Source organism: Eptatretus burgeri, chromosome 15, assembly GCF_056783735.1.
Source record: "Eptatretus burgeri isolate ZD-2024b chromosome 15, Ebu_testis_v1, whole genome shotgun sequence".
In the NCBI taxonomy this organism is placed as follows: domain Eukaryota; kingdom Metazoa; phylum Chordata; class Myxini; order Myxiniformes; family Myxinidae; genus Eptatretus; species Eptatretus burgeri.
In genome coordinates this window covers 45,062,887-45,074,305 of record NC_140975.1, presented here as the reverse complement: position 1 = coordinate 45,074,305, position 11,419 = coordinate 45,062,887, and the positions used below count along the sequence as shown (strand labels likewise).

The window sequence follows — 11,419 nt, the reverse complement described above, 5'->3', positions numbered from 1 at the left end:
CTTGTGCATGTGACACTGCATGATAATCATATAGTCATTCTTGTTAATTACAATCTTACAGCCAGTCCTTGCCGCCATGACAACATTCATGCAGCCTGGATTCAGTGCTCACATTTCTGAGAATATATGAAATGGGCATGCTTGCAATACCCTGAAACACCTGTGTTGTTTCCTTGGGCAAATACCATTAAACACCCCACATCCCTTCAGCTGGCAAGTCACCAAAAGCGGCCCATAGGTTATCGTGAGGGATTTTGATGATGAATTACCTTCGTTAACAGCAATGACAAAAGCATGTATGCCACAGAATTGCACTGATATTCAACATTAATGTTTATATCAGAAATTGAAGTTGTGTCACCTGCATTTCAAGACGGTTCTTCTAATGTTTCCCACATTTAATATTCCTGACATTTCTTGGAGGCATACTCACTCAAGATCTCAAAAGGTTGTATTGTGCATTACAGATGGATGACAAGTTATACTTGTCACATTATAAAGGTACCAAAACATCATTAAGCAGATAAAACAGCAATCTGAGGATATTTATCACCTCAGAACCACAACTACAAACCAAGTATCATGTATAGGCAGTTACATCTAATTTCCCTCTCGTATAACAACTCACCGTCTTGAAGCCATTGTTGTTTTGAGCTTGAACAAATAGGTCAGGTACTCCATCATCATTGAACTGTCCATAAAGCGGTAAGCTGTAGGAGCATAAAATAAGAAAAATGAGCATGATTGCACATTGTATACAAAAAAAAAATCCCCCAAAATACCCAGTCGAGGCTCATGGAAGAGCGAGAATACACAACAGATCAGGATGCAACATAACAAAAGGAACAGCAGAAAGAAAAGAGGGTAATGATTCTTCAGCAGGGATGAGAGAGAAAATAGACGGAGGACAACAGGGGATGCTGGTAAGTATGAGGAGTCGAGGAGAATGCACGGGCTCAATAAGATAGATGCAGAAGCAAAAATTTTGGGGGTGTGGAGGGTAAGTATGTTAACGGGTGTCGAAAAGATTATGGTTTTGGATGGAGTATGATCTAACATAGTGGTGAGCAGCTGTCTTGAAGTCCTGGAGGGAAGAATGCAATGGAAGAGAATGTAGAAGTTGGTTCCACAGGCAGGGAAAAAAAAAAAACTCATGAGAACAAGTGAGCAGTGATTCTGGATTTTGGAAATTTCACTAGAAGGGGGTTGCTGGTGAAACACGTGTACATACCCTGCAGAAACCTGAAGGAGACAAAGCACAGAGAGGGTAGAGGGTGCAAGACCAGAAAGGAGGCAGCGGAAGACACAGACCACCAACCTGTTTGAGATGGGAAAGTTAGAGGCTTATAGACTCTGCTTCATCATTGGAGATTCCAATGATCTTGAAGGCCTTTGTTTCAATGGTATCAAGCCGAGCAAGGTACGAGGCAGGGACTATCCCAGAGGGGGAGCAGTATTCCATGAAGCTGAGAATGAAGACCTTTGTAGGTGGATAAGAGTTCAGGTCTGCCAACGAAGGACTTTGCATGATGGAAGATGCCCAGTTAGTAATTGTCTTTGGAGGCCAACTTTGAAATTTGGTTTGCCCAAAAAAGATCATGGCTGATAGCGAGATCCAGGAGTGAGTGAATGAACTGAACTTCTTTAGAAGGTAGATGGGGGGGGGTTTGCCGCATAGTCCTGAGAGAGAAAGAGAGAAAGAGAGAAAGAGAGAAAGAAAGAGAGAAAGAGAGAAAGAGAGAAAGAGAGAAAGAGAGAAAGAGAGAAAGAGAGAAAGAGAGAAAGAGAGAAAGAGGGAGAGAGAGAAAGAGAGAAAGAGAGACAGAAAGAGAGAAAGAGAGAGAGAAAGAGAGAAAGAGAGAGAGAAAGAGAGAAAGAGAGAAAGAGAGAAAGAGAGAAAGAGACAAAGACAGAAAGAGAGAAAGAGACAAAGAGAGAAACAGAGAAAAAGAGAAAGAGAGAAAGAGAGAAAGAGAGAAAGAGAGAAAGAGAGAAAGAGAGAAAGAGAGAAAGAGAGAAAGAGAGAAAGAGAGAGAGAGACAAATAGAGAAAGAGAGAAAGAGAGAAAGAGAGAAAGAGAGAAAGAGAGAAAGAGAGAAAGAGAGAAAGAGAGAAACAGAGAAAGAGAGAAAGAGAGAAAGAGACAAAGAGAGAAAGAGAGAAAGAGAGAAAGAGAGAAAGAGAGAGAGAGAGAGAGAAAGAGAGAAAGAGAGAGAGAGAGAGAGAGAAAGAGAGAGAGAGAGAGAGAAAGAGAGAAAGAGAGAAAGAGAGAAAGAGAGAGAGAGAGAGAGAGAGAGAGAGAGAGAGAGAGAGAGAGAGAGAGAGAGAGAGAGAGAGAGGCTTCTCAGGATTGGAACACATATTGCAAGAGTTTGACCAGCTTGTGATATTTGTCAAGAAAGTCAAAGTCAAAGTTTAGAACAAAAAATTTAGAACAAAGAACTGGGCCACAAAATAAAAAAAACAGCAAAAACCCATCCTTAGGAATGGGATAATTCCCCCAACATTGGGATTATTTTAGTACGACTTGTAATACCCACTCTAACCAGGAGCGGTTCTATGCCATACTGTGCTATGCATTGAGCTCTATCAATTTTTTTGATAGCCCGAAGATGAGCAATTTTTTTTATCCACCTAAAAATTTCACATGCACATCCAAATGCAACCACGAGTTTTCAACTCTGTCTGTCCAACAGTTCAGGAATGCATAGAAGTCAAATAAACAAACAGCTCGACACTTCTTGATTTATTGCAAGATATATATTAATAATTCCTACATGAGGTTCTTCAATCAATCAATATCAAATAATGTGATGAATTTTTTTTACCATTTTAAAACCCTTCTAATGCTCAGTGTAATCCAAGGACTCTCAACCAAGATTTACCTAAATAACAGAGGATATACTAGTCAAGGATGTTTTATGGGGCTATAGAACAACAATCCCATAACAGTTTGGCTTAAAGGTTAAGCACCCCCCCCCCCAACAGCCAAATAGGGGAGGAGAAAGGGGTTGGAAGTAAATTTAAATGCCATTAGCAGATGTTGTTAATTTTGTGATTATATGCAAAGCAGTGGCAGAGATAGCAATCATGATGGAGATACAAAGAGAGAGAGAGAGAGAGAGAGAGAGAGAGAGAGAGAGAGAGAGAGAGAGAGAGAGAGAGAGAGAGAGAGAGAGAGAGAGAGAGAGAGAGAGAGAGAGAGAGAGAGAGAGAGAGAGAGAGAGAGAGAGAGAGAGAGAGAGAGACAGAGAGAGACAGAGAGAGACAGAGAGAGACAGAGAGAGACAGAGAGAGACAGAGAGAGACAGAGAGAGACAGAGAGAGACAGAGAGAGACAGAGAGAGACAGAGAGAGACAGAGAGAGACATATCTACATCGATTAGAGTCCAATGCAGAATTTGCAATGCAGTATTCAAAATTCAAGTTCACAACACGTGTATTTTAAAATAGCTCCGCAAAGCGGGCATAACCCCTCAGCCCCTTGACGCAAACCAATTTTAAGATGGTGGTCATATTGAAAATTGCAGCACACCCATTTTCGAAAGGAACCTTCCTCTACTCAATCCCAACACCCCCAGCAAAAATGGATTTAATCAGACAAGGCGTTCTCCTCAAAATTGACGGAAACCAATTTCAAGATGGCTGCCGTGGCGGCCACAGTGAAAATCACAGCATGCCCATTTTGGAAAGGAACCTTCCTCTATTCAACCCCATTATACCTTGCCAGAATAAAATCAATGTGTGAAGCCATTCTCAAGTTATTGTCCGTAAACCAAATTCAAGATGGCTGCTCTAGCCGCCATATTGGATATCGGATTGCGCTGAATATCGAAAAGAACCTTCCTCTAAACACCCCCATTATATCACACAAAAATGAAATCAATAAGTCAAGCCGTTCTCAAGTTATTGTCCGGAAACCAAATTCAAGATGGCTGCCTTAGCCGCCATATTGGAGATAGCATCACACTGAATATCGAAAGGGAACCTTCCTCTACCCAGCCCCAACACACACTGCAAAAATGGATTTAATCGGACAAGGTGTTCTCCTCGAAATCGACGGAAACCAATTTCAAGATGGCTGCCATGGAGGCCACATTGAAAATCGCAGCGTGCCCATTTTCGAAAGGAACCTTCCTCTACTCAACCCCAACATACCCTGCAAAATGGATTTAATCAGACAAGGCGTTCTCCTCGAAATTTACGGAAACCAAAAGTTGACAGACGCCCGCAGGACAACGCCTATGATAAGAATACCCCTTAGCCCAGTGGTTTTCAAACTTTTTTTTAGTGGCGACCCAATTTCAGAACCTCTCCACATCGTGCGACCCATAAGATTCAAAACCTAATTCATAATATACAAGATAAGATTTCATACGACACAAGAACATTTACTGTTTACTTTATTCACCATCGTCATGTTTTCATAGACGAGTAAATGGAGAATAGCCGACAGTATCCAAATAGTACAGTTGAATGTTTCAGAAGTTTAGTCCGAATGACATTTAGATACATCAGTGAGAAGGATGAGCCTGTTTTTCAGAAACCAACTTCTCTATTCATGGAGAAGTAGATGACAATGCCAGGATCATTGTGTTACGGCTGTGGAAATTCGCAGACCACCATAAAGGACCTTAAGGCCCGGTCACACCTTGACGTTTTAGCCAGCGATGGCAAGGTATTAAAATGTATCTAAAACGCTGGCTTAAGGCCCGGTCACACCTTGACGTTTTAGCCAGCGATGGCAACGTATTAAAATGTATGTAAAACGCTGGCTTACGTTGAACTTTTGATGTTTTTTTTTAAAGATTCGGACGTATTCATAGCGACTTGGTCTTGTGTATAACGCATTAGTAACGGACACAGAACGTTTCGTTGTTATACATAACTTATACCAACAAATGCTGAACCTGTTGTCGGCCTACACAACCTATGCCCAACGATAGTCTAACTTAGGCATAGCGCGTTGCACGCATCGCCGACGATGTCGTGACGTAGCCTATTAAAAGGCTGACGCACAACGATTCGAATCATAACTGCCGTAGAAATGGAAGTGTCAACATCGTGGTCACACCTTGGCGATCTTGCCAGCGTATGCCGACCTAAGAAAAATGTGTCTAAAACGTTGGGGCACGTCAAATACGGTATGAGTAAGTTTGGTATACGTGAGTAGAACGCTAAAGTACGCTATCATACGTCGTAGTAAGTAGAGTACGTCAAGAAATTTTAAACATGTTCAAAATTTTACGACGTACTCGGCGTATGACACACGCTCCGCATGCGATGGGGATAAGTTTTACACACGATATGTGGACGCTTACACACGTCCACAAAGGCTACTTATAAGCTACTCATAAGTCGAAACAAGTCGCGGTAATGTCTTTTTTACGCGAAACTTATTTCTAACTTATGTTTGACGTGCTTTGAACCAATTCTTTACGTAGTCCCAACACACATCGACGTATGTAGACGTATTCCAATGACGTCTTCCGGTCGACAAAAAAAAAAAAAAATGAACGTGTTTCTAGCTTACAACTGCCATATAAAGACGTGTTCCCAGCGGTTTTGGGAATTGGTATATAAAAATGCTGCTCATAAAAGGGGAACACAACAGTGTTTTCGAGTCCTTTTTGAGTCGATGTCCATGTCAGCAGTAACAGTATCAGTATCAGTATTAGTATTAGTAGTAGTTTGTTCATGTTGGCAGTAAGCCTGGTGTTGGCGCAGTGGTTAGGGCAGCGGCTTGGGATCCAAAAGGTCCTGAGTTCAAGCCCCGTTGGGCCACTGAACGAATACACCAGGGGGTTGACTCAGCCTGTCATCCTTCCGAGGTCGGCGAAATGAGTACCAGTATACTGGGCCGGTGTATACCCCGGTTAAAATAGGTGTACCATATCCCTGTGTCGTAAGAGGCGACCAGGGTTGCGTCAGGAAGGGCATCCGGCGTAAAACATGTGCCAAATCACTATGCAGATCATATGGATGATCTGCTGTGGCGACCCCTAACGGGAGCAGCCGAAAGAAGAAGTTCATGTTGGCAGTAGTAGGTGAGTGTGAGGGGGAGGGTGTGGGTTATGATGGATCGTCCTTGCGTTTAACGATTTAAATGATAAACTCAACGATTTAAATGGCTGCATCTCCACTATTGAAAGTAGACGCTTGCACTCAACAATTGGATTTTTTTTTTTACACTCAACGACTTTTAAACGGTACCACTCAGCTATTTTCATTGTTAACAATGAACGATTTAAATTGCTGTCACTCGCCTTTGTTTTTTGACGCTGGGGTTTGGAAATTTGAAGCGTTTCTTCTGAACGTGTTAAAACGCTCAAGCTCGACTATTTTAAATAGACGCTGCCGATGGACAATTGGAATCATAGCCAAGCTAGACATCGAAGTGTGAACATCCTAGTCATGCCGAAGAAAAGTTTGAAGAATGCTGCAAATAAGTGTCCTGGCCGTGGCCGTGGACGCTGACGCAAGGACGATCCATTATACCGACGTCTTTCAGCCCATGAGTAACTTAAAAGTAACGTCTGTCGATGTGTGGCAACGATCGCGTAACGTGCCAACAACACGTTAATCATAGGTTAGAAATAAGTTTCGGGTACGCTAAACATTACCTCGGCGTGTCTCAACTTATGATTAACTTACAAGTAGCATGTGTTGACGTCTGTCAACGATCGCAGACCGTGCATACAACTTGTGGCCAGCGTAGCGGAACGTGTGAGTCATACGCCGGCATACGTCGTGAAATTTCAAGCATGAAAAAATTTGAGGACAACCAAAAAGTACAACGTTTAAAGCCAACGTACAACGACGTATGGCAGTGTTTTTCAGCGTGCTCAGAATGTTAGCAAAACTTACCCATAACGTATTCAACGTGTGCCAGCGTTTTAGAAAAAAAAAATTCAAAAATCGGCATACGTTGGCTAAAACGTCAAGGTGTGACCGGGCCTTTACATTGAACTTTTGATGTTTTTTTTTTAAGATTCGGACGTATTCATAGCGACTTGGTCTTATGTATAACGCATTGGTAACGGACACAGAACGTTTCGTTGTGTTATGGAGAACTTATACCAACGAATGCTGAACCTGTTGTCGGCCTACACAACCGATGCCCAACGATAGTCTAACTTAGGCATAGCGCGTTGCACGCATCGCCGACGATGTCGTGACGTAGCCTATTAAAAGGCTGACGCACAACGATTCGAATCATAACTGCCGTAGAAATGGAAGTGTCAACATCGTGGTCACACCTTGGCGATCTTGCCAGCGTATGCTGACCTAAGAAAAATGTGTCTAAAACGTTGGGGCACGTCAAATACGGTATGAGTAAGTTTGGTATATGTGAGTACAACGCTAAAGTACGCTATCATACGTCGTAGTAAGTAGAGTACGTCAAGAAATTTTAAACATGTTCAAAATTTTACGACGTACTCGGCGTATGACACACGTTCCGCATGCGATGGGGATAAGTTTTAAACACGATATGTGGACGCTTACACACGTCCACAAAGGCTACTTATAAGCTACTCATAAGTCGAAACACATCGCGGTAATGTCTTTTTTACGCGAAACTTATTTCTAACTTATGTTTGACGTGCTTTGAACCAATTCTTTACGTAGTCCCAACACACATCGAGGTATGTCGACGTATTCCAATGACGTCTTCCGGTCGACAAAAAAAAAATTAATGTGTTTCTAGCTTACAACTGCCATATAAAGACGTGTTCCCAGCGGTTTTGGGAATTGGTATATAAAAATGCTGCTCATAAAAGGGGAACCCAACAGTGTTTTCGAGTCCTTTTTGAGTCGATGTCCATGTCAGCAGTAACAGTATCAGTATTAGTAGTCGTTTGTTCATGTTGGCAGTAGTAGGTGAGTGTGAGGGGGAGGGTGTGGGTTATGATGGATCGTCCTTGCGTTTAACGATTTAAATGATAAACTCAACGATTTAAATGGCTGCAACTCCACTATTGAAAGTAGACGCTTGCGCTCAACAATTGGATTTTTTTTTTTTTTTTACACTCAACGACTTTTAAACGGTACCACTCAGCTAGTTTCATTGTTTACAATGAACGATTTAAATTGCTGTCACTCGCCTTTGTTTTTTGACGCTGGGGTTTGGAAATATGAAGCGTTTCTTCTGAACGTGTTAAAACGCTCAAGCTCGACTATTTTAAATAGACGCTGCCGATGGACAATTGGAATCATAGCCAAGCTAGACATCGAAGTGTGAACATCCTCGTCATGCCGAAGAAAAGTTTGAAGAATGCTGCAAATAAGTGTCCTGGCCGTGGCCGTGGACGCTGACGCAAGGACGATCCATTATACCGACGTCTTTCAGCCTATGAGTAACTTAAAAGTAACGTCTGTCGATGTGTGCCAACGATCGCGTAACGTGCCAACAACACGTTAATCATAGGTTAGAAATAAGTTTCGGGTACACTAAACATTACCTCGGCATGTCTCAACTTATGATTAACTTACAAGTAGCATGTGTTGACGTCTGTCAACGATCGCAGACCGTGCATACAACTTGTGGCCAGCGTAGCGGAACGTGTGAGTCATACGCCAGCATACGTCGTGAAATTTCAAGCATGAAAAAATTGGAGGACAACCAAAAAATACAACGTTTAAAGCCAACGTACAACGACATATGGCAGTGTTTTTCAGCGTGCTCTCAATGTTATCAAAACTTACCCATAACGTATTCAACGTGTGCCAGCGTTTTAGAAAAAAAATTCAAAAATCGGCATACGTTGGCTAAAACGTCAAGGTGTGACCGGGCCTTTAGATCAGTTATGACGATAAGTACATGTGTAGTTAGATTTCCCCACCGTTGTTTCGAGGGAATTTCCATGTTCACAGGGCTGTGATCCTTTGAGATAGCCGTTTTTCTTTTGCTGTCGTTATTTTGGACCAATCATCCCCCAACAACCAAATCGCCACCACCAACAACGCCCCCAAACAACTACACCAAACCACCACCACCTTCGCCCCCTTCACCTCTACAACCCCACCCCGCAAAACCGCCTCACCCCCATTCTCAAATGACGCCCGCCAACAACCAAATCGCCACCACCAACACAGCAAACTCCCACCACCTTCGCCTTTCTACTGAACGTCATGCCATGGGTTGTGAATGGGATCCTTTCGACGACGCCCACTTTTCATCCATCCAATGGCTGAGAATCAGGTGGTGTAGCCCCGCCTCCAAACCCGCTGGGATCCACAAATTTACATATGCACTTCCCCCCGGCCTATATAAGCATGAGCACAACGCAGCTCGCGGTAGTGTCGGCAGTGGCAGTGTCGGCAGTGGCAGTGTCGGTGGGGCAGAGTCGGTGGGGCAGAGTCGGGAGACGGAGCTCAAAGCAGACGGGGAAAGGCAGACAGGGGGCGATCGATGGAGAGGAAGGAGCTCGTAGCTCAGGTCAAAGTTGAGGGGTGAGGAGGGCGAGTTGCTGAGTGGAGCAGGGACGCGGAGGAGGGCTCAGAGGCGAACCGGAGGGCTGAGTCGGGACCGCAGCCGGAGAAGGGGCGTAGTGGAGGCCACAGCCAGGAGGAGTTCGCCGGAGCCAGTGCGGTCCAGAGCGTCAACTCGTTGGACGGAGCGTCAGCAATTCCCCTCTCCCTTACCGAGCTCCGCGCTAAGAAAGCGCCGGTAACCCCGTCCGTTCCCCTCCCAAACCGTGGTGCCGACGGTGAAACACGTGCCTGCGCAGAGAACGCCGGAGAGAGCTCACCGGCCACGCCAGGGGCACGAAGCCAGGCGCAGCTACGCTGACATCGCGGCTTGCCCGCCATCGCGCCCCGAGGGCGCGGGTAAGACCCTTCGGTCTCATGGACCTGGACGCTCATCCAGGTTCCACGTACATTTGGTCCACGGACCTGTCTGCCACCCTTGTCTTGGAGGGTGCCTTTTCTTTGCATTTTGTGTAAATGCATGTGGTGGCGCCGTCTTACAAGTCGAATTGTCTGAGTGTGCGTGTGAAATAGACATTTTATTCGGTTGTAACTCTGCCTTTGCTTGCTTTCACTGTATACGTGCATGATTTACTGTATGGCTGTAAAATACGTGCTTGTCTGAGTGCAATAAATGTGCTTGTTGAACTGTTCCCAGTTTTGTTGCGTCCTTCCCTTGTTTGAAAGTTCCATCTTGCATCACGGAAGGAATTGGTAGGAGGGGTGTAAGCACCCGGTAAATAATCACGTCCGTCGGGGCCGGCGATAACACCGCTCGGTTATCACTGAAGCATGGAACGGACCGCTTAAGCGGTTTGTGTCCTAGGCCGGCCAGCGGCAAGGTACGATCGCCCGGTTAACTAATCGCGCAGGTACTTCGGTAGGTCGAGTTTGGCGAACAACCCTATCCTGCGCAGGATTGGCACGATTGTGGTGTGGTCGAAAGATCCACCCGTGACTAGCTCCTGGCGGTAGTTCCAAGGAGGGTCACGACTGAATTGTCAGTTCCGGTGAGCGACGCGGTCGCGATTTGAGTTACATGGCCGATCGCACGCCGGGCGGGCCAGAAATTCGTAACAATATCATGCTCCATTTCTAGGTGATTTCTGTACTTTGTTGTAATCACCACCATGGTGGAGAACGACTGCTCACAAAAGTATGATGAAGGATATGGCACGAGAACCTTAATGGCGCGCCGTGACAGGGTCGGGTACGACGGCAGCATTTTGCACCAGAATGTCGACAACGAATTCGTCCGCGCAAGACCCTGCGCTCCTGAATCCTGCTGGAGCTGTACAAGCTCTTCCTGTGCTGTATCATCTTCATCAGCAATCGAGTCCAGTGGAGCCATGAAAGGGTCCCGAAGCACAGAAAAGGACTGCACATCCAGCTCAGGGAAATAGTGCTGGAACTGTTCAATGAGCGACCGAAGGTGACGTGCTATCTCCCCAGAAAGACTGTCAAGCTCAGTATCATCATACTGGCAGGTCGTTAGATGCTCCACCAGACGGGGGGGGGGGGGCTGAAGCGCTTAACAGCTGCTTTGTCTGCCAGTAATTTTAGAGTCACCAGAAATCCGCTCATTTTGTCATGAAAAATCATGAGGTTGGCGTGTTTGCCTTGGAGGGAGCGGTTGAGGACATTGAGACGTTCAAAGATGTCAATGAAATAGCACAGTTCTGACAGCCAAGAATCCGACTCAAGCAACGCTACCCATGCCGTTTTCCCTTGTGTGCATAGGAACTCCTTCAGTTCATCTTTGAGCTCGTAAACGCACAGAAGGAGGTTTCCTCGAGATAACCATCTGACTTTGAGTGTGTTGTTCGTCTTTCGGCTGCTTCCGTTAGGGGTCGCCACAGCGGATCATCCGTTATGATCCACATACTGATTTGGCACAGGTTTTATGCCGGATGCCCTTCCTGACGCAACCCTGGTCGCCTCTTACGAC

The 11,419-nt window shown here is 45.0% G+C and overlaps 1 protein-coding gene across 6 annotated transcripts in view; it reads right to left on the bottom strand.

Moving 5' to 3' along the window:
• Positions 1 to 11,419, bottom strand: part of LOC147012082 (protein FAM234B-like) — a 125,320-nt gene that overhangs the window by 59,103 nt on the left and 54,798 nt on the right. For all 6 annotated transcript variants that reach the window (XR_015051990.1, XR_015051992.1, XR_015051991.1 and 3 more), the window contains one exon: positions 629 to 710. Coding sequence is in view for 3 of the 6 variants with exons in the window: in XM_085858283.1 (XP_085714409.1) it covers positions 629 to 710 (82 nt within the window). In the remaining 3 variants the exon portion in view is untranslated. The remainder of the gene's footprint in view (positions 1 to 628; positions 711 to 11,419) is intronic.